The sequence below is a fragment of the Ambystoma mexicanum genome, chromosome 10 (assembly GCF_040938575.1).
Source record: "Ambystoma mexicanum isolate Mex_15411 chromosome 10, UKY_AmexF1_1, whole genome shotgun sequence".
Classification (NCBI taxonomy): Eukaryota; Metazoa; Chordata; class Amphibia; order Caudata; family Ambystomatidae; genus Ambystoma; species Ambystoma mexicanum.
The window spans coordinates 416557015-416581144 of record NC_090932.1 but is presented as its reverse complement, the minus strand read 5'-3'; the positions used below and the strand labels follow the sequence as shown (position 1 = coordinate 416581144).

Sequence of the window (24130 nt, the reverse complement as noted above, 5' to 3'; positions counted from 1 at the left end):
GGACAGCCTTTCCTCGCACAGTCGGCAGAAAAGCCTTCAGGGCTAGCCTGACGGCCCTCAGCTCCAACAGATTGATATGGAGTCTGGACTCCGACGGAGACCAACGACCGCTGACTGTCAGCCCGTTGGCATGAGCTCCCCATCCCGTGAGGGATACATCCGTCACGATCGTCACCTCCGGCCAGGGTAGCCAAAACGGAGCCCCCTTCATCAAGTTGCCTTCGACAGCCCACCACAGAAGGTCCCGGGCGACCGAGGGCGGCACCTGAACCGGGTCCGACATCCTGCCGGAGGACTGCGACCATTGCGTCTTGAGTGCCCACTGCAAAGATCTCATCCGCAGGCGAGCCTCTGGCACCAGAAGAATGCAGGATGCCATGAGGCCGAGTAACCTCAAGAACTCGAACGCCGGGAGCGTCTGGGCAAGCTGAAACTTGTGCACCATCTGCTGAATGTGAAGAGCCCTCACCTGGGGAGGAAAACACTGCCCCAGGGAAGTGTCGAGCACTGCTCCGATGTACTGGAGCCTCTGTGTTGGCGTCAAATGGGACTTCTTTAAATTGAGGGAGAAGCCCAGCCTGTGAAGGGAGTGGCAGGCGACGGACAGATGATCCAGGACTTGCTCGGGAGAGCTCCCCCTGATCAACCAATCGTCCAGGTAGGGGTAGACGTGAATCCCCCCTTGCCTGAGATGCGCTGCCACCACCACCATGAGCTTGGTGAAAACCCTCGGGGCGGAGGTCAAACCGAACGGCAGGACCCGAAACTGAAAGTGCGAGTCGCCAACCGCGAACCTCAGGTACTTCTTGTGCTTGGGATGGATCGGCACATGGAAGTAAGCATCCTTGAGGTCGAGTGACACCAACCAGTCCTGAAGCTGAAGGGCCTGGAGGACTTGAGAGCGAGTAACCATCTTGAACTTGTCCTTCCTGAGGAGTTTGTTCAAACCGCGCAAGTCCATGATGGGTCTCAAACCCCCGTCTTTCTTCTAAATCAAAAAATAAGGGGAATACCATCCCTTGTTCCTCTCCGCTACAGGCACCAGTTCTATGGCGCCTTTCTCCAGCAGGGCTTGAATTTCCTGCGCAAGGAGCGGATCCGGACACTTCAAAGAGAGGTTCCCCGGTGGATTGTCGCGAGGCCTGTGCCGAAAGGGAAGACAGTAGCCGTGGGTTATGATCTCCAGAACCCACACATCTGAAGTAATGGCACGCCACTCTACAAGATGCTGCGCCAGCCTTCCCCCAACCGGCGAACCATGGTACATGGCCTCATGACTGAGTAGGAGCGGCTGCGGCGTTACCTGAGGGCAAAGAGGCAACTGCCCGAGCGGCCTTGGCACCACGGGTACCTTGTCGTCCACCTCTGGTACCCCTGCGTTGGCCCCTATGACTGCCAGCTCCTCTCGCTCTACCAAAGGACGAGTAATAGCGAAAGGAGCCACCCCTCCACTGCTGTCCCCTAGGACGAAAAAGCGGAGGTTGGCGAACTGCAGCGCCCAACGACTTCGCTGCAGCTTTTGAGGTCTGCAACCTCTCAAGGCTCTCGTCAGCCTTGCTGCCAAAAAGATGGTCACCATCAAAGGGCATGTTGAGGAGCCGGGACTGCACATCAGGAGCAAACCCCGACTTCCGCAACCACGCAAACCTGCGTATCACGGTGCTCGCCGCCATGGACCTACTGACGCATTCAGCTAAGTCCAAACCCGACTGAACGGACTCACACATGGCATCCTTACCATCCTGGACCATAGCAAGGAAACCATCCCGTTCGACCCCTTCGGGAATATGTTCAGCCGCTAACGCAACACAGTTCCACAGAGTGTGCGTGAAACGCGACAAGGCACAAACGGAGTTGGCCGCCTGAAGCGCCATACCACCAGAAGAAAACACCTTCTTCGCCCAGCCATCAAAACGTTTGTCGTCCCTATCAGGAGGGATGGTAGGGTACGACGCCTGCTTTGCCGGGGCCGTGGCCGCCTGCACCACCAAACTTTCCGGAGTGGGGTGCCTGGTCAAGTAGCAGGGGTCGCCACTGGCTGGACGGTATTTTCGCGACAAGGATCTGCCCACTGCCGGGAGACTCTCCGGAGCAGTCCAAGCCGCCGCCACCCTACGCTGTAAAGCCATATGGAACGGCAGTACCGGGTCAGTTGGGGGACCAACATCAAGGATGTCCGTCAGATCATCCTGCACAAACTCCCCTGGGGGAGCAGACCATCCCAGATACTCAGACACCCTAGCCATAAGGCGCCGGTATGAGGAATCGGCATGGGAGCCAGGCTCAGGCCGACTAAATTCCACCTCCGGAGAGGTGTCCAGTCCACTGGCATCATGCAGCGACTGCCTCAAATCGTCAAATTGACTATGGCCCGAGACAATGTCATCCGGCACCTGACTAGGAACCAGGCCATCCGAATCCTCATCCGCCTCTGAAATATAATCCAAGTGGTGGAAAGGCACCCGAGAGTGCCTGCTCTTAACCAGAGCCTTCCTAGGGGGAACACCCGAGACACGGGGCACCTCCGACACGAAAGGCGTCGATGGCGTCGAGCGAATCGGCGCCGACGTCGAGAAAACCGGCAACGGCGCCGAGAGGATCGGCGTCGACGTCGAGGAAATCGGCGTCGACGTCAGATGCAGCACCTCCAGTATCGGCGGCGTCGACACAGCCCTCAAAGCCGGAGCTCCGAGCGTGTCCCTCGACGACCTGACCGTCGACGGCTTCGACGACTTCCTCGGAGCCGGAGCCTCGAGAAAGCCTGTCGACGCCCTCGACGCCTCAGACGTCGATGTCTTCCTCGAAGACATCACAGGTGCACACGGTCTCGATCGCGTCGAGGACCGGGACCTGGAACGGGTATGGCGAGAACGAGCCCCCTTGTCCGAACGGGACCTCTCCCGTGACTCACGCCGACCACTCTTGCGAGCGGTGGCTCTCGACCTCTCACGACCGACCCCACTCGGGACGCGGACGGTTGAGTACCCTGCGACTCAAGAATCGCCAACATCTTCTTCCCGAAGGAAGCCCATTCCTCCGGCGTCGCACGGCTGGTGGGGTAACCGACGTGCCGGGCAGAGTCCTCCGAAGAGGACCTGGAAGGCGACCGGTGTCGGCGCTTCCGAGAATGCCTCGAAGAGGCTGAGGAGTGGCGAGACCGACTCCTAGAAGAAGACCGACGAGACTTCCGACGATGACGCGGAGAGTCACCCCTCGAATCATCCGTCGAAAGCCCCGCCGACTTCGACTCCCGGGGCTTGGACACCCGACCTACCGACAATTTCTTCTTACGTTCGCGTAAGGCCTTGGACGTGAGCGACAGGCAGTCGACACAGTCATCCGTGTCGTGGGCCTCCCCGAGGCACCAGAGGCAGGCATCGTGCGAGTCAGTCACCGACATCTTGGACCCACACTCCCCGCACTTCTTGAAGCCCGGACGCGGGGCTGAAGACGAAGTGGAAGACATCGTCGAAGGAATATTTATCACAAACGAACAGGTTCGAAGAACCGGAAAGAACAGAACTCCAATGAGTCGAGGCTAGAACCGAGAAACACGAAGCAACACGTTCGCGGAAAAAACGGAACTGAGGCTACTGGCGTCGTGCGTCCTACTTATCACATCGGATGACGTCGGAGGAGGTCCTCGACGGCGGCGCATCGACGTCATCGACGCAGGACGCAGACGCCGAAAAAGTTTCCGAAGCAGCACAGCTGTGGTGATTACATGTCATAGATATGGAATACGTCGGAGGACCCAATCCCCTCGAAGAGTGCTTGTTGAGACAAGCAACCTGCCGACGGGCGGAGTCCGAGGACGGGGAAGGCGACAGGTGACGCACTTGCACGAGTGCCTCGAAGAGGCAGAGGCATGGCGGGAACCACTCCGGGACCGAGACCCCCTGGACTTACACCAACGACACAGAGACTCGCCTCTCGAATCGTCGGTCGAAAGCCCCACGGATTTCGACTTTTGGGGCATGGAAACCCTATCGACAGAAAGCTTCTTCTTCCGCTCCCGCAAGGCCTTCGATGTTAACAACTGGCAATCGTCACAATCATCCGTGGCGTGGTCCTCACCGAGGCACCAGAGGCAGGCGTCGTGCAGGTCCGTAAGCGACATCTTGGAACCGCAGTCCCAACACTTCTTGAAACCCGGCCGCGGGGTAGAAGACGACGAAGACATGATATTCTTCACAAACGAACAAGGTCTATAGACCGATAGAATATAACTCAGAAGAACCGAGGCACGCCGAGATCTCTGAAGCGAACACGTTCGCAGAAAAAACAGAGCTGAGGCTATGGGCGTTGTGCGTCCTACTCATAACATCCAGTGACGTCAGCTCGACGGAGGCCCTCAAGGACAGCATATCGACGTCAGGACACAGACAATTTTCCGAAGCAGCACAGCTATGGTGATTACGTCGGAGGAACCAAACCCCTCGAAACACGTATTGCAACGATGGTCCGGGCCCAGACACTCCAAGCAGAGAGAATGGGGATCCGCCCTAGAGAAGCGACGTTTGCATGAAGAACAGGACACAAATCTCAGACGCTCCGGCATAGACAGAGGACTGAGCAACTGCAGAACCGGAGAAGGACAACGGGAACAAAGAAAACATTTCCCGGTGATGCAAGTGCATCCAGCCCCGACCGTGCAGAGAAAAGGACTGAAGGGCAATGCGTGGGGCAGAGTTCAGGAAGGCGGGGTTATGGCCGTGTGCGGTACCCCACGTAAAAATAGAAGGACAAACGTTTTCATTTTTGATGCTTTTTGATAAAAGTGCTTCGGTCCTGTCCCGAAGGACGGAATGTCCCACAAGTATGGAGGAAAGGGGACTTATGTAAAATCAATAGCTTTAAAACTGTTTGCCCGCTCTCCATACTCTATGCTTCGACACTGTAGCCGTTGCAGTCTGTTTTTATGCGTCACCTGCCACCTCCTTTCGGCGTCGCTTGGTGTCAACGTCTTAAGCCTTGTGTCTAAAATGGTGTCGAAAATGTCTCTCCATCTCAAAGTTGGTGGCAGAAAAACAAAAAACAAACAGAGGACATTGACGCATAAATGATTGTGGGTCCCTGTACACAGAAAGATAGAGATAGTGTTACAGGAGAGCCCCCTCTATCGACGCCCAAGTTTTTTTTTAATTGGAAAAAGATGTAATATTGAATACAACCACTAGATGGCCGACTATGCATAGCATGTGAATCTAAGCAGATTCACAAGCTCCAGAAACAGACAAAAGTGATCTATTCTCCGAGGTGTGCAATACCAATATTTGCACATTTGCTTAATTATTTTATCTTGTTGGTTATATAGGTGTTTACATTCTATTTATAACCTCCGCTATTTTAGTAATTGTATTGATACGTTGTGTAGAATTTTAATTCGATTGTATTTTAAACTGACTTGAGGCTAGGCTCAGATCATTTTGAAGAGAAATAGAAAGTGAATACAGTGTGTGTTTCTATAACGCAACTTTAAGTGCCTCCTGGGTGTATTACGCCGGATCAGCTATTGCTGGTTTCCCTCACATACTGCACAGCACTGGGGACTACATTTTGCATGAGTTTTGTAGTTTAGGCTGAACTCTTTACCCCGGCGCGAACAGACCTGCGCGTACGGGTCAAGCCCATTACAGTCTGCGACAGTTCGTGACTAGTAGGAGACTTTGGCACTACACTTCTTCCTATCAAGCTATGGGCATACAAGAAGTACTTCAGGTAATCGCGGCTGAAAAAATTAAATCTAGCATACGAACAATGGCAGCGAGCATAGATACCAAAACCATTTTGTCAACAGTGGCCGATGATGCAGCGGCATTTAAACTTAATACGGCTCCTATTATTACGGAAGTTAACTCATGGGATACGAATACATACAGTATAGATAAACAGACATAAGGGTCTGGCTGTTACTCATTTAGAACCCAATCCCATCTCAGGCACAAATCCTACATCAGGTCTAAGTGAACTTATTTCACCAGATATCGTGAATTGCTTTTAAACACACAATCGTTGGCAAAACACGCTAATGATGTTGCAAACATTATCGAGGACCAAAAACTGGACCTTTGTGCTCTCTCAGAGACCTGGGGAACCAAGACTGAGGCTCCCTCTCTGAACATGGCCATTCCAGAAGGGTATACCATGATTAGGAAAGATAGGGAGAGGAGGTGAGGTTGCATTCATATTAAAGGAGACTTTAACTGTCTGGGAAACAGCGGGGCTTACCTTGGATGGGATAGTACATTGCATATAAAAATTGGTATGAATGCGGAAGCTACCACTAATTTTGTTTTAATTTATCGTCCTCCTTCCTCAAAAATGTATCTATCTGAAGCTATTAATAATGACCTTTTACCACAGCTTAAAATCACTTCAAGATTTATAATTCTGGGTGATTTCAACCATTGGTTGGGTTCCATGCAGGACCAGGGGGCCACTGAGTTAAAAAGTTGACTAAACAATCTGGGTTTCTCCCATTGCATGTTGTCTCCAACTCACGTATTGGGTCATACACTAGATTGGCTTTGTGTACTTCATACCGCTTGTAGCGAGGTTAGCTCTAGTACTTGCCCTTGTTCAGAACATTTCTTTGTTAATTTTACCATTTTGGTACCTTTTGTAATTAAAAAGAACCACATACTGCAGGAAAGACTTTCCCGTAACACAAAACAATTGATAACTGCCAACATTGAACCTCTGATTGGCAACATACTTGATTTTGCACCTGAAAGAGCTCTGCATTTCAAGATATGGTCACTGCGCTAAATACCAATTTGGCTAGTATCTCAGATAAATTAGCACCAAACAGAAAAAGATACGTAAAGACAACAATAATAAAAAGACCTGGTTTTCTGAGTAATTGAGAAAACTCGAATCAGTTTCGATGAAATCCTATTTTGCTTGGAAACGGGACCTTAACCCAGTCTCACTCACCGCATATAAGATAGCTGCCCTGGACTATAAAAATGCTATACTTCTGGCTAAGAGAAACTATCACAACACTTGCATAAGTAATGCTGTTTCTGATACTAAAGAATTGTTTAGAATTTTAAAGGAACAGGAAATTACGCCTGCTCCTCTGGGCTTAGCTGAAACAAACGATAAGGACTGGTGTCAATTAATCCAAAACACCTTGCAAAGTAAGCTGAATAACATCCGAGCAACCAAGCATGAAAAAAAAGAAGCCGATTTCGCCTCCTCGGATACTACGTCACCGAATGTCTTTGAGGAATCCAGATATCCCCATATTCAACTTTCATCCAATAATCCAAAAATTCCAAGAAATGGAACTTGAAAAAATAATAGGGCATATGAAACCATCACAGTGTAGAGGTGATGCCTGTGCTTCCACGATTATCAAATCCTGTGCTCCGTCCTTAGTTAAAGCAATCTGTATCTTTGTTAATGCCTCACTTAAGGAAGGGAAAGTGCCTTTGGAATTAAAACAAACTAAAGTTACCCCAATCATCAAGAAACCAGGATTGTCAAGAGATAATCCTTTGAATTTCTGCCCCATTTCAAATGCTCCATTTTTGTAGAAAATTCTTGATAGAGTTGCTTACCATCAGATTGCTGAACACTTGAATCAACATCCAATCCTGCACTCTCAATTAGGTTTTAGAAAACTGTTTGGAACTGAAACTTCTCTTCTGGAGTTAAAATCCAGGTTATTAAGACAAATGGACAAGAGCGGGCTCTCACTGATCATATCACTGTATCAATCTGCAGCCTTTCGATTTAATCGAACACTCCATACTGAACATGAGGCTCAAGGAAGTGGCTAACTTTTCCAACCAGGCCGCTGCTTGGATTGCTTCCTTCTTAGAACACAGACACAGTAGTGTCTGTTCGGATATCGCAGAAGCTGACTCAATCCCAGTTCTCTATGGAGTTCCACAGGGAGCTAGCACCTCACCATTTATCTACAATCTCTTCATGGCACAATTTTTCTACATGTTGGGGCAGGAGGGTGTAATCTTTTCAAATTACGCTGATGACACCCAATGTGTGGTGCATCCAACTGGTTCCCATGAACTAGATGAGCCAAGACTGAATTAATGATTGTGGCTTCCCCACATTCACTGAAGGTCCTAAATCATTCCTACAGCTCTTTAATGCTGGGAGATGATATCATATGCCCACTCCCAAAAACGAAAATATTGGGCGTCATCCTTGACCAGTCTCTGAACATGAACGCACACGTGTCCTCGGTCGTGTCTTCATCAGTATATTATGTTAAACTGCTGTCACATCTGAGGCCCCTTATATCTCAGAAAAGCGCTGAAACTATAGCAAGAGCAATAATAGGGGCCAAACTAGATTATTGTTGCAGCCTTCTATTAGGTATCGGTAAATTGGCTCTACAGAAACTACAACAGGTTCAGAATTGGGCTGAGAGAGTTGTAGTGGGGCTTTCTAGGCGAAAACACGTTTCTGAAGCCAGGTGGGGACTTCACTGGCTTCCAGTGGAGGCCAGAATCAAATTCAGAACACTGGTTGTAACATTTAAATGTAGAATGCAAATGATGCCTCCATATCTTCAGTGTTACATCAATGATAAAGTAAACACCAGTGTGTTAAGATCTGGAGCTCACAATCTTTTGAAGCAACTTAGACCAAAAACCTCAAAAGCAGAGAATTGGGCTTTTGTTTTTAAAGCTCCCATTCTGTGGAACCTACTTCCAGATTACTTGCGCGAACATAAACTCCTGGCCATTTTCAAGAAAGAACTTAAAACCTTTCTCTTTTCATAAGCAGGCCTTCGGGGCAGCGCTGTCGAGGAACTATATGGCCTGTAGGTTTGGTCATTGCGACCATCCTATATAGGACTTGTTTAGGCTAGTATAGGTGACCCTTTCCGTTGTATGTCTTGTACTTTTGCTAGCGCCTTCATGCCTACGGGCCCATAGTGCGCTTTATAAATATAATGTAATGTATAATGTAATGAATGTAATAAATACAAACTAAGAGCCTGAACCAGACTCCCACTAGAAAGCAAAGGCATGAATGTTTATACAGCATGGGGTTGTTAAGCCAAAACAAGCTCTGGTGCTCTGTCAGTTTGATCTGGGAACGTAAGAGATGCTACACATCTTGATGGCAGGAAAATAGGTTGTTTTAAGAACAGCAAATAACAGTGCAATTTAGAAAAACTGAAGAGACAGAGCACAGGCAAGGGGGAAAATGAGCTGACAAAAGCAGGAACAGGGCTACAAAAATTGAAAAACAGATCTAGGATCAGAAAGTGGACGTTGAGGCACTGCATGCCCAGTTTACTATGAAATACAAAGTCTGGAAATTAAAACATTTAAGAAACTATAACAGATTTACAAGGATCTCTTCACTGGATTCACCAACATTTCTTTCTAGACAGGCATTCACTTATCCTTTGAGGATTCACTTCAATGTATGGCCACCATACACTATGCATTACCTGTATAATGAGTCCAGGGGCCATGGAGGTTAAATCTAGCTGCAAAGAGAACTTGAGGTTTTCATCAATCTGATCTAAAAAAGAAAAAAAAAAAGAGTGGGTCAATCATTGGTCCCCTTTTGCCTTCTCTACATGTCACAAAGTGAAAGATTGCAACCACGACAACATTGCACATCAATGAGACGGGACCAGCACTGCTACACTGTCAGGAAAGTACATCTTACAGAGAGTGTGCTGTAGACATACCAGTGAAACATACAGATGTATTTACTAGTAGCGGACCAACCTGGTCTGGCGGAGGTCTGCAGGGCCGATCCCAGGGCATATAAAATGATTACCTTTGAGTTGGATAATATCACAAAGTCCAGACAAAAATTCTTTTTGTGGTGCATACAGCTTGTGAATTAAACTCAGTGGCTGTTTTTTTTTTTTTTTTTTTTTTTTTTTTTTTTAAAAGGATGTGTTCTAGTCAACGTCAGACATTTTCAAATTATTTCTTCTTATGCAGAAGCGAGCTTTCATCAAGTCCTGCTTTTCCATAGTATTTTTTGCATCAAAATCACTAATTGCCAGGAGAACAAACCTTTTAAGAGTCATTGTGAACAGCAAATTATTAATTGTAACATTCCTTTACATGTATACCATTTAAGAACATGGGAGACTCCTCAACTTTAGAAATTGAGACAGGAGCACACTGGTTCTGGAAATCAATTTCCACGGGAGGGCAACAGCAACATTCCATGGCCAACTCCTTCACAGCATCGTCATTAGTGACGAGAGGAAGAAATACAAATTATTATGAAGAAAGTAAAAAACAAACCATCGCCCCCTTTTCTTTCAGCAATCTCAGGCTCCCCAAGAGCTGCTTGCCTTGAGCAATGTGAAATATGCTTTGCTATATTTTACTGTATTAAAAAAGTAATTCTGTGGGACCAGAATAACTAAATTACAGTTTGCTTGCACACAGCAGGTACCTGCTGATTCCATGCAAAATCTCCAAACACCGACAGGCACACAGTCAACACATCCAAATGGCAGCAGAGCAATGCAACCAACCTCTGAGTAGTCCTCAAAATGGCAGTTGCCATTCTGCTTACCCTTCAGCATGGAATGGGGCAGGCGGCAGCCACTGGCCAAGGACAGACACAAAAAGGACACTGGACCCCACTGCTGGAGTGTGGCAAAGTGAACCAGATGGTGCAGTACAGTGCACCTACTCAAGAACGCAGCCTCATTGCCCAAAGCAGGACTAAGGTGGCCCAGAGTCTCAACAAAGTTACATCCTGGGCAGTGGTCGGTCGGACTCTACTTACAGCAAGTGCTGACAAATGGAGCTAGGAGTGCTGGGGATAGGCAGCCTTTCTGTGCCTGCTCAGTCAAGGGTGGAGAGCACCGATGTGGTTGCCTCCGCTTGTGTAAAGAAGTCTGAGTTGCACAGATATTAGCAGTACTTCGCAGTCACTTGCAGATTAGGGAAGTGATGCTTCAGGCTAGTTTGCTTGGTCTTACTCAGGTGAGCAATCTTCAGCGGTTTGGGGGAAGAGCCCCAGAAAGTAACACAAGTGTAGATACCCATTTCTTATACAGTTCTTGGGCGTTTGGTGCACATCCAGCTTCCAATCAGGCACACTGCACTATTAAAACATTTTCCAGCCAGCCACCCAATCAGGGCACATCACAACATTCAAACCATCCTAGGCATCTTCCCTGGCAAACTCAGGATGTGGATTCAGCAGTGAATCCCCAACAGTATTCATCCATAAGACAGATCTAGTCATGGCTATTCTGAGGTCACAACCTAGAGTGTCAGGGACGCCATGACCATATATGAAGCAAATTTGCTTCGATACCCACAGGGTAAACACAGCCTTGTTCTACAGTCTTAAAGCTCTTTGTTCAGAAAGATTTCTCTTTAGGCAACCTTCTCCACCATATGCTATGGATCCGTTTGCGGTTGTTACAAAAGTAATGTCCAAAACAGCACTTAGGAAGGCCCTTCTTGAACAGCTGCTGCTATTTTAAAAGTGTAACATTGGACTGTGCTTACCTTGAATTGCTTAATGCCATTCTAAAACAGACTTAATGAGTTCTTACGTATCCATGAGTAGCAGACTGCCCCTCTGAAAAGTATATACATTCTTTACTGGCCTTGAACTGTGTTCTAAAAAGTAAGTTGTGGGGGTGGGGGGAGGATGGTGGGGAGGACATATCAAGTTGACATCTGAAAAAAGTAGGGGGACTACTGAGAAAAGTGGGGGTCGGAGTGGGACTCCATCCACCCGCATGTACCCTCGACTTGAGTCCTGGCTATTCGGTCATGTTTGGTTTGCATACCATAAGCATTGTGTTGGTTTTTATAATTGTGTTTATGAGATATGAATAGTGCTTGCCTTTCTGAAGAATTAGCTTTGCCTGTGTGTATATATAAAATAAACCATTATTTGTATTCTACTACGCTCTCGCCCTCGTTAGATAAGCCTGTCTGCTCTGTCAAAGCTACCCAAATATCTCAGTTGGCACAGCCTTATACTAAGTGTGGAGTTTCTGTTTTGCCTCAGGTATACTTTTATAAAGCCCTTAGGTGGACTTTATAACTGTCCTAACAAACAGTCCATAAACGTGTAAAGTCCAACCCCAAGTTGATTGGGAAAGGCTCCAAAGTTCTCAAAGAGATTTAGGAGTTGTGAAAAAGTCTGGGAAAGGGTCCTGTGGATGAGAAGATTGGTCCAGAAGTATGTCCAAGGCTTTTACTGGTTAGTAGAACACGGTTCGAGCTTTTGGAACAAAAAAGTTACTGAAGCCAAGAGTTGTAGAATAAATCAACATTCTTCACAAACGTGGAGGTAGAGGCACCAGTAAGTATTGTTACTACTCGCTACCTGTATTCAGATTGTTCTTCAGATTTGGCAGGTCGAAGGAAGTTCACTGAAGATCGGTTTTCCCACTGTTGGATCCAATAGCAGAAGCACAGGAGCTGCAGGTGCAAGCGAAGTTCTGGTTGGGTCCAGGAGCAGAATGCAACCCTTTCCAGTGGATGAATGCAGCAGGCACTGATGCAGGAATCTTCTGAAAACTCAACCAGATGAGGGGTGGCTGGTTTCAGCCATTGTCACCATGCACTATCGTATCCTCCAAACTCTAGTGCTGCAGGAGCCAAGGCTGCAAGTTCAGCGACTCCGGGTCGTGATGGAGAATGGCGCCTCCTTCTCTGGAGAGAAGATCCGCGTCCGTCGCCAGCTTGATAGGTGGGGACGCTGATAAGTCCAGAAGGTCCGGTAACCAGATCTGTCTCGGCCACGCCGGTGCGACGCGGATCATCCTGCACCTGGACCTATTGAGCTGGTTGATGAGACGGAGCAGCAACGGAGGGAACGCGTACATTAATAGGCCGTTCCAAGGGAATGAGAAAGCATCGCCCATGCTCCTCGGTTGTGCGAACCTGCTGGCGAACCTCTGGCACTTGGCGTTTGTCGCCGTTGCGAACAGGTCGATCTGGGGTTTGCCCCACCGTTGAAAGAGCCGATCCACCTGGTCCTGTCGTAGTTCCCACTCGTGGCACGAGCGCAGCTCCCTGCTGAGTGAGTCGGCAATGGTATTTTATATTCCTGCCAGGTGGAAGGGAACCAGAAACATCCCCTGGGCCTCCTTGGATAGGGCTGGGGATCTGGTGCCTCCCTGCTTCCAGATGTAGAACATTGTGGTGGTGTTGTCGGTGAAGATCCTCACCACTTTGTCCTTGAGGGATGGAAGGAATGATTTGAGCGCCCAGAACACGGCTCGTAGCTCCAGGATGTTGATGTGAAGAGACCTCTCCTCCGGGAGCCAGAGGCCTCTTGCGTGGAGATCTCCGGTGTGGGCCCCCCATCCCTCCAGGGAGGTGTCCGTCGTTAGCGTCTCCTGATACGCCGGGGCCTGAAAGTCCATGCCTGCCGTGAGGTGCGCACGGGCACCCCACCAGAGAATCGCCCGACGTAACTCCTCGTCGAGCGGGATCCTGTCTTCGAAGCTGCCCGCCGCTTGAATCCAGTGGGTGTCGAGGAACTCTTGTAGCGGACGCATCCGAAGTCTGTAAAGGGGCACAAGGTAGATGCATGAGGACATCATCCGAGGAGGGACTTGATGGACCTCACTTTGGCCACATCCGTGGCTAAGAGGCGCTGCACCTTGCCAAAAATGGCCTTTGTCCTTTCTTCCGACGGAGATGCCAATCGATTCACTGTATCGAGCTTCCCTCCCAGAAACAGTGCCACCTGCGATGGGACCAGATGGGATTTGGGGTAGTTGATGGCGAATCGCAGCTCCGTGAGCTGGCGGACGGTCCTCGCTGTGTGTTCGACGGCGAGTTCTCTTGACCTTGCACGGATTAGCCAGTCGTCCAGGTAGGGGTAGACGTGAATCCCTTGCAGGCGCTGCCGCGCCGCCACAGGTGCGAGGCACTTGGTGAACACCCTGGGTGCCGACTTTAATCCGAACGGCAGGGCTCTGAATTGGTAGTGACGCCCCTGGACTACGAATCTGAGGAACTTTGTGTCCTTTTAGAATGGGGGATGTGGAAGTAAGCATCCTCCAGGTCCAGTGACGATAGGAAGTCGCCCTCCTCCAGCTGTCCCAGCACGTGCTGGAGGGTGACCATCCTGAATTTCTGTGCCTTGATGTACTTGTTCAACCGACAGGTCCAGGATGGGGCGCCAACTGCCCGTCTTCTTTCTGACGAGGAAGTATCTTGAGTATACTCCGGAGCCTCTTGGGGACGAGCTCGATGGCACCCTTCTTGAGCATCGCCCTTACCTCCAACAGTAGTTGAGGGACTTGATTCTCCTTCCTGGCCACGGGAGGAATGCGAGGACACTTCTTTTGAAATTCCAGCGAGTGTCCGCGGGCCAGGGTGTCCAGCACCCAACGGTCGGTGGCGATGGACTCCCACACGCTGACGAACTTCGTCAGCCGGCCTCCCACTGGGGTGGTTCGGTGGGGGTCCGACGCTACGGCCGGTTCAGTCCTGCTTGGAAGAGGCCTTGCTGCCTTGGCCTCCTTGACGACGGCGGCGAGACCCTCCTTGCTTGCCGCGGCCTCTGTAGGCCTCCTGGGACGAGGAGTGGGCTGCCTGGCGGTAAGTAGAAAAGCCGCTGCTGGATCCCTTGGAGGCTCCCCGTCTGCCTCCAGAGCTCCGAAAGGGCCGCCGTTGCTGAAGGACTCCTAGGGCTCGGGCTGTTTCTGTGTCTGTCTTGATGGCCTGGAGGGACTCATCCACCGTCTTTCCAAACAGGTTGTTGCCGTCGAATGGCATGTCCAACACTCTAGTCTGGACGTCCTGGCGAAAGTCAGTCGCCTTGAGCCATCCTCGTCGGAGGAGGCAAACCCTGTTGCCCAGTTGGCGAAATCTGGTATCGGCAATGTCCGTTGCCACCGTTATGGTGTGATCTGACGCCACCTCTCCTTCCTGCAGAATCTGTAGGGCCTCAGCCCTCTTGTCGTCCGGTAGGAAGTCTAGCAGGGGAGCTATCTTGAACCAAAGCTCCCTGTCATAACGGGCCACAATCGCTAAGGCATTGGCCGCCTTAATCGTCGTCGCCGCCGACGAGATGACTCGTCGTCCCATGGAGTCCAAATTCTTGCCCTCGCTGTCCGGCGGGGAAGTGGAAGTTGAAGCCGCCGCACCCGCTGCTTTCTTCTTGGCTGCTGCCGAGACGACAGAATCTGGCGTGGGCTGGGCTCTGAGGCACAAGGGGGCGGATCGGGGACCCGGTACTACTTCTCGTACCCGTCCCTCTTGGCGGGTGTCGTGGAAGGGTTCTTGAGGATAGCCAGCCCCTCGTCCCAGATGTCATCGAGCAACTGCACCGCAAGGACAGTCTTTCTCTTGGCCTCTCGTCGTTGGTAAAGAAAACCTTCCTTTTTCTGTTCCTAAGGGCAGAGCTGGAAGAGCTCGGATGACATGGCTATCATGGCGTGAAAAGAGGCAATTTCGTCGGGTGGAGAGGCCCGAGGGGGGGGGTGATGACGGGATGTCCGTTGTGTTATCGCTGCCGTCGTCGTCCGTCCCCGTCGCTGTATCCATCACCGTATCCTCCCGACGGTCCGGCGAGGGGGATGAGGGGTCCACAGGCCTCGCGGGCACGAAGGGCGGAGCGGGGTGGACTCTCCTCCCTGGTTCTGGATCCTCCGTCGGGGTCCATGGTAACCTCGTCCTTATCTCAGTACATAAGGATTGGATCGCCAACAAAATGGCCACCGAGCTATCCTGTGGCTCGGGTAATGGCTGCGACGGATGGGATGGCTGCTCCACTGGGCCCTCGTCGTTGCTATCTTCGATCATATCAGCGGGAACCTTCCCCTGGGATCGAACCTTCACGAACCTCTCGTTGAGGCCTATGAACCTCTCGTTGAGGCCTTTCACGGTTTCTACCGGATCCTCCTCGGAGGCTGAATCCGAGTCCGTAATGGCCACCGCCCCCCCTCTTTTGCCGCTGGGGTCTTCACAGGGGTCTTAAACGATGGTCTGGAAAGAGGATTCCCTCCGCGGTGGCAGGGAAACTCTGGGCCCCGTGGCCGCCTCCACTGTCGTAGCCTCTGCCGGCTTTGCCAGGGCCGCTGCAACAACCTCGATAGAGGCCTTTTTTCCCGGGTGGATCAAGGCCCTCACTACCTTAGGTGCGTCCTGGGCATTCGCTTTGGAGGGAGGGTCATCACCTCGCTCCCCCTCGGGACCCTTCGAGATCGACTGGGGCCTCTCCAGAAGCTTACCCGGGTTCTCTGACTTCCTCTTCCCCGAACCAGAGCGCTGGCTCGTGGTTGATCGTGCCGGGGAAGTCACGCCCTGCCTGGCAGCCGAGGAGCCCGACCTTTCGGAACTCCCGGTGCCCGCGGACTCGCGGTGCTTGGCCTTCTGTTGGGCCCCCGTCGCAGGAAGACCGCTCAGACTTTTTCTTTGCCTTCTCACCTGCTGTGCCCTTCTCCAGCCAGGCGGCGAGGCGGGAACGACGATCTTGCTTGGTCCGTTCCGACAGGTTTTTGCAGAACGCACAGTCCTTCTCTACGTGCGTCTTGTCCTCATGAAGGCAGTAGAGACATCTCGAATGCTCGTTCTCCTTGAAAACATTTTGCAATCTGCATCCTGGGCAGCTCCTGAACACCTTGGATCCGGGCGTCGAGCTTCCCTTGTCCTGGGTCATGTCCGTTGAGGTAGGCCACAGAACTTCTGGAATCCTCCAAGAATCGTAACTCGACGAAAACTTCACCCTTGAGGGGCGTAGAAGAATTCCGAAACGGGTCCCCATTATCGGAAGTAGAAACGGTGGAGCGTGAGGCTCGATTAACTGAAAAAATTAGAAACATCTCCTGAAATAGCGCAAAAACGCAGTAAAAGCTCGAGAGCTAAAACACGAGGACTCCCAACACTTGAACGTGTGGTAATAATCTGAGGATGGCTGCCATCGGAGGGGCTTAGGTAGAGGGCAGTCATTGGCTGGGGGCAGTATGACCCAGAGATCAGTGATTGATTACTACTAAGAAAGACAGATCAGAAACAAAACTGATACTGATTTTTTCTTTAGCGAGGATTCCCGGCCTGACGACGGGGAATATTCATGAGCATGTGAATCCATGCCAGACCCCATGCTGGAGAACTAAAGACAAAGACTGGTGCGCTAGCATTCAGTCCGCCATGCTCAACAAAATAAAACTCCTCCAGAATAAAATACAAAACCACTGTAAATCCCTCCCAAACCAAAAAGCAAACCGCCCTACACAAGACATGTGTAGCAATTTCAATCACGCGCAATTTGCCTTCAGAGATGTCACTGAACCTGAGGTCCTTAATCTCATCAAAAATCTCAAACCATCTCTCTGCAAAGCAGACATCTGCCCTCCTAAAATCATCAAGGAATGCGCTAATGACCTAGCACCCTTGATTACTGCCTTCATTAACGCATCATTCCAAACAGGAACTGTCCCAAACAATCTCAAGGAAGCCTGGGTGCAGCCACTCCTAAAAAAAGCCACACTTGACCCAGCGCAACCCAACAACTATAGACCGATAACGACAGTCCCGTTGCTCTTCAAAATTCTGGACAAAGCAGCTCCCAACCAGATCCAATCATACATAGAAGCTAATTCCATACTAGGCAAAAGGCAATCTGGCTTCCGGGTCGAGCATTGAACAGAATCTGCCTTATTAAACCTAAAAAATCAAATCACACAGATCACGGACAAAGGCAAACCGGCCCTGCTTCTCCTTCTCGATCTATCAGCAGCTTTTGACCTGGTAGATCACCAAACACTTACCACCCACCTCACTCATGCAGCCCATTTCTCTAAACAAGCAGCATCCTGGATCACTTCCTTCCTCGAAGGAAGAGCCATGAAGGTCTACTCTGACACAGCAAACGCAGATCCTACTACTATAAACTGCACTGTCCCCCAAGGATCATGTACAGCCCCCACCCTCTATAAGCTCTTCACAAAACCCCTTTTCGACTTACTTGACTCACTATGCAGACGACACTTAAGTACTGATACACCTAACTGGACTCTACTACCAAGACGCCACTACCCTCCACAATATCTATGCTACGATCCAAGCATGGATGGCAATCAATGGCCTCTGTCTCAATGGAGAGAAGACTGAAATTCTCATTCTTGGGCAAAAAAACACAATAACGAAGCTAAGCCCCCAATACGTCAACTTCAACATAGACAACTCAACCATCTCTATATCATCCTCCGTCAAGACCCTAGGTGTTCACATTGACACTAATCTATCAATGAACAAACAAGTCAGCGCCATAGCCTCTGCATCAGAATTCAGCACCAAACTCATCTATGCCATTAAACCCTACCTATCTGCCCCCAACCGTGTGGCCATAGCTAGAGCAACTATAGGCGCTAAACTCGATTACTGTAACGCTCTCCTAGATGGCACCTCCGCCAAGAACATCCACAGACTGCAAACCACACAAAACAACGCCCTCAGAGCCGCTATGAGTATCCCCAGAAGGGACCATGTATCTCATGCCAGACGTGCATCAAGGTGGCTTCAGGTCAAAGACCGAATTACTCTGAAAATCCTCACCATCACACACAGATGCATCAACACTGCTCCCACATACCTATCTGAAGCAATATCAAGGACCACTTCCACCCACCCCACCAGAGCTCAGTACACCAACCAGCTCCACATAACACGCATCAAGAGAGCCTCAGCTGGAGGCCTAGGCTTCTCCTATATTGCACCACAACTCTGGAACTCTCTCCCTGCGACCCTTAGAGCTGAAACCTCCATCTCTGCCTTCCGCAACAACCTCAAGACCACCTTCCTCAACTAGTACCACGACTGCCTCCTCTACTCGTGCCATATATATTGTAATATAAACAGAAATGTAATATAACTTTATTGATATATATTTATATATATAGCTCATGACTATGTAACTAAGCTTTGTACTGTAACAAGTGCCACAATGTCCTTGGGCTGATGAGCGCTATATAAATATGAATAAAACAAACAAACAAAACGCCCCCAAGGTTTAAATGTTGCAAGGCTGTTTGATGGCTGGGTACCTGCATAAGAATCCAATCCTGGAAGCTGAAGAGGTAGTCGACCACTGGAACCAAAACCGAAGAGGATGATGAAGGAAAAGCAGCCGAGACAATTTCCAGCGACTGGAGAGCATGCTGTAGCCCTTCCTTCCAATTGACCTGGGGGCTCCGGAAATGAAGACCCTGAGCCTGGTGAGGCCCACTAGACTCAAGGAGATCTGCATTTTGAGCCTTCACATGCCGTGCTGCGCCCTTGCAGGGCTGCAATACCCCAATACCCAGGGACCTAAAACCATTGTGTGGTGCACAGTCTTACGAATCTCGCTGAAACTTTGTGGGCATCCTGCTGATTCTCCAGAGGCAAGATTCCAGTTTGAAAAGTCCCCTCACCATAGTACTGGACCTTGCAAATTATGAGAATCCGACCAGCGATATCGTCTTATTCTGTGCACCTAAAAAGGCGCCAAATCCACAGAGCCGCATCCAGCCGTGAGGAAAACCTTGCCTAGAGCCTTCCCTGTTGATCCCTGCTGCAAGGTCCTGTTTTCAGTCACCACGACAAGGAATCCACCGAGTGGGATTTTGGCTGCATATCCTCAAGTCCTCCTGCTGCAAAATCTTATGTGCTGGCTTGGGTTTTTACTTACCTCAGGTCACTTGCGATTCCTCTGTAGTTTTGGGGTGTTTTCTGTGATTGGGAGTCCTCTCATCCAGTGCACCCATGCCCCTGCTGGAATCCTCCTAGGGTGTCTTCTCTGAAGCCACTCGACCCTCACCTAACTCTAAAGTAAAATAATCGCCTCTTTGAACAGTCTTCCATAGGAACTCTGACTTTTGCTACTTAAGAACCTATCCCGACACTGCCTGTTGGACACTAGACCCTAGTGCCCCCCTTCTGCCACTGAGAATACTCAGGCTCCAAGAATAAGGGATGTTAGGCAGAAACCTGTGCAGTTCCCTCTGGGACAACTCCAAAAGATTTAGGACTACAGGTGTTTGGCAGTAAACCCACTTGGTAGCAGTCTGTACCACACAGATTCACTTGGTAGCTGTGGCTGAGCAGTCAGACTTCCCTCAAGAAGAGTTAGGCAGTATACAGAGTATTCACAATAGGTCAAGAGAACACAATAGAACAAGTAAACACTGACCAGGGCTTGGTGTAAAAAGAGATATAATTATTTATTTAAAACCACATCTAGAAAAACACACAGGCACTAATAGTAAGCAATTCAAAAACACGGTCACTAAAAGATATACACTCCCTTAAAAGAATATTAGACAAGTCTTAAGTAAAGCCCCACTTATTTTCCGACAGCGGTGAGCGCTTAACGTAGATGGCACTCTAATAATTAGTTTTAAAACGGGAGAGAAAAGTAGAGAATAAATTGAAACAGATCCCAACACTTTTTCACAAACACAACAAGAGAGGAAGGCAAAGTAACGCCGTGAATTCAGAGTCAGTAGGCCGGATCCGCTTTAAGAGGATCCAAACGAAATGTGTCCAAGGTCGCACGGTTGCAGTGCACAAAAGTCTTGTAATGGTTCAAAAGGGAGTTGGACCAAAGAAAGGGACCAGTTGAGGGTCAAGGCGGCCAGCCCAGTCCAGAAGGTTAAGGGGTTATTATTACCTTGTAGCAATCTTTAGAAAGGGAGGCCTGGCGGACACGGTACTTTGAAGCGGTGAGAATACTCCAGCGGGGGCAGTTGTTCCTGGCAGCGGATGCAAGTCGGTGCTTCGTCTGGAGGAAGAGAGGATCTTGTCGGGGAGGAAGACAGTCTGTTGCACTGCCAGGGAAGAAACCAGCCGCAGAGTTTCTCAGGTACAAGGAGCGGTCCGTTGATTCGCGGTCCAGTGGTAAGTGGCTATCCGGCTGCCGGGGTGCTTGGCACGGGCAATTCGACCACAAACCGGTCTGGGGTGCGAAGAGAAGAAGTTAAACTGGTTGTGCCCACCAGTCAGGGGAAGAAGCCTCTCCAGCCGGGAGATCTTCGCTGTCGTCGGGAAGTGGTGAGTCGGTTCCGCAGGGCTCCACCGGTGGTGTCGTCGTGGTAGGTCGGCTCAGCTTCTCCCTCGTCGGATTCTCAGGTCCTGTGACGACTTCTGAAGTTCCAGTCCCCAAAGCCCTGCTTTTATGCAGCATACCCCCATTCACTCAGCCTAGCGGTCAATCAAACATGCTAAGTGGTGGGCCAATCACACAAGAGTGCGACTTGAGTTACCAAGGTAACTCAGTCAAGGGTGCCTAAACCCCCTCCCGCACCCCCTGTGGTACCCAGACAGAGGGGCACCACTTTTGGAGGCTTCTGTGGAGAAGCCTGCCAAAAAGTGGAACAAAAGGCTCGACTTGGGTTGGAGTCACAGAAGAGAACACAACCGCCATTTTAGAATCGAGTCTTGGCAAAAAATACCAACCAGCGAATTAATATTAATTAAATAAACCGGCGGCATGTTCGAGGCTATGAGAATGAAATAATTAAAGTTGGTAGCATCGAACAATGGGAAAATCCCATAGGGAAATATTTGCGGTCGAAATGCGGTTGAATATAAAAGTAGTTTCCACTGCCACCAGCCAAAACTCGATCAGGGGGGACGGAGACGTGCCCCCTCGACTAACAGACCCCGGGGCAATCGAATTGCCCCGACCAGTATGTCCACAATATGATGGTTTGTACTGGTTTCTGTTAATAATTTGGGACTAGTAAAGCCAATGGTGACTTTACATGCCCTGGGAGACAGTAGTCAGTCCCAGGGTATGGAGTCTATGGTGGGGTGTCACTATGACACCCCTGTGTTACTGCACGGAGGGAGCTGTGTAACACACATAGTAAAAACACATGAGACCCTATGGAGTAAAGGCCCATAAAACACATTAATAGTCAAAGGAACACCATAAATCATGTCCAAGAGTGGGAGAAAAAGAGTCTCACTCTTGGCAGGAGAAAAAAACAAACTCCAGAAATCCAGCAAAGCTGCTGGGGGACTCACTAGGTTAGGAAATTCAGCCTAAAGAGAGAATTCCCCCTAACAAGGGAAAGGCTTTTAAAGGATTGTGCCTTTTACCTAGAAAAGTGAATAAGTGTTTAAAAGTTACTTACCTGTAAAAGAATTGGTTGGTAACTGTAACTCAGAGTGCACAGTTACAAAAGTTATTACCTTGGAAATGTTCTACCATTCTGAAAAGTATATATAAGGTTGTTTTACTTGCTTTACTTTTCAGAACGGCAGAACATTTCTAGAAATAAGGTTATTTTACTCACCTGTGAATTGGTTGTGCCTCTTTGCCAAAAGTAACGCTGTTGGCTTCACTTAAATATTTCTTTCAGAAAATCAGTGTAAGTTTCCCAAATGGGTCTTGCTTCCCCTGACTTGCGGTTAGCCTGTCCAGAATAAGTCTGCATTACGTTTTACCTACCTACAATAACCTTGAATCGTTCATAAAGTGTAAAACTGGGTTTTACTTTCCCTGGTCTGTTTTAGACAGACACAAAAAGAGTCTTATGTTTATACCCGCCTTTAAGTTGCTTATAGATCCTGTAAAAAGTGTATAGGTTTCACTTACCTTGAGTAGTATCATCCTAAAATAAGTTGTAGTTATTGCTTCCCTTAGTCTGTGAACTGAAAAGCAACTGTAATTGAATATTACACTCCCAAGGTCCAACTCCCCTAGAATGACTTTTATCCTGAATAAGAGTTATAGGTTTATACTGTTCCTAGAACCTGCGCTCACTAGATCAGAAAAGTATATTATCCAGTTGATATTACTATGCGATTTCTTGCTGAGCGTCATGCTACAACTGGTAGGGTAGGTATTACTGAAAGTAATCTAAAAGTAACTATTGGTTTTTACTTACCTAGAACTCCTGTTAGGTGTTCCAAATAAGATATGAATTGATCTGTGTACCTTGAAGCATAGTGTTGGGTTTTTAGAAGAACAAGTTACTTACCAACTGGTAATGTTCTTTCGACTGGATGTTCCTCCAACATATTCCACATCTTTGACATGTAATGTCCACAGCTGTGTACTTCGGAAATGATTTCGGCAGAGGGCGTCCTGCGTCGATGGCATCTGGTCGATGTCCCTCAAAGATCTCCGTCAAGGGTGTCGTCACTGGATGTTATAAATAGGACGCACGATGCCCTTAGCCTCATACACAATGCCAGCTTGACTGCCTAGCCTTGAGGGAACGTAAGCTGCAATAGCATAGGAAATTCTCCAGAGGGGCAGGCTGGGAGGGCGATGTGGAATACGTTGGAGAAACAATCAGTCGAAAGAACGTTACTAGTTGGTAAGTAACTTGTTCTTCGAATGGATTGTGTCCTCCAACGTATTCCACATCTTTGACAAGACTCCCAAAGTAGTACCAGAAAATGGAGGGAGAAGAATTTAGAATACCCAATCAGATGGCCGAATAAAGAACCGCTTTACCAAAGGTCATATCTTGACCATGGAGCGTATCCAGGGAGTAATGTTTGACAAAAGGCGTGGATAGAATCCCATGTAGCTGCGTCACAAATATTCCTAATAGGAACTCCCCGCTGTAGGGCTGTGGAAGTAGCCACGCCCCTAGTGGAATGAGCTTCAGGAGGGTCCTTGCCTGCCAATCTATAACATTTAGTAATAGTGAGGATAATCCACCTGGGCAAGGTCTGTTTGGTAACAGCCAGGCCCAATCAGTGTCCAGCATATCCCACAAAGAGTTGATCGTCCACTCGGACCCTGGACATCCTAAAAATATAAAAGCTCAGAGCTCTCCTAGGGTCCAACCTACGGAGTCGCTCCTCTTTCTTACCTGTATTAGGAGGAGGATAGAAAGAAGGAAGTACCACATTCTGGCTTAAATGAAACTCAGACACTACCTTAGGAAGAAAGGAAGGACATACCCTCAGAACAACCCTATTCTCCTTGTGGAACACAGTAAAGGGTGGCTTAGATGAAAGTGCCTGCAATTCACCCACTCTCCGAGCGGATGTAACCGCAACCAAGAACACTGTCTTGAAAGACAACAGTCTCAAAGGACAAGAGTGCAAAAGGTTCAAATGGAGCAGCCATTAGGCATTTCAAGACCAAATTCAGACCCCGAACCGGCACCTGAAACTGAGACTGCAGGAACACATTAGTGAGCCCCTAAGAAATTGGGAAATCAAAAGGAATC

The 24130-nt window shown here is 49.2% G+C and overlaps 1 protein-coding gene across 1 annotated transcript in view; it reads right to left on the bottom strand.

Moving 5' to 3' along the window:
* ERLIN2 (ER lipid raft associated 2) overlaps positions 1-24130 on the bottom strand; it is a 574625-nt gene that overhangs the window by 342862 nt on the left and 207633 nt on the right. The window contains exon 7 of the mRNA XM_069617980.1: positions 9440-9513. Coding sequence (XP_069474081.1) covers positions 9440-9513 — 74 coding nt within the window. The remainder of the gene's footprint in view (positions 1-9439; positions 9514-24130) is intronic.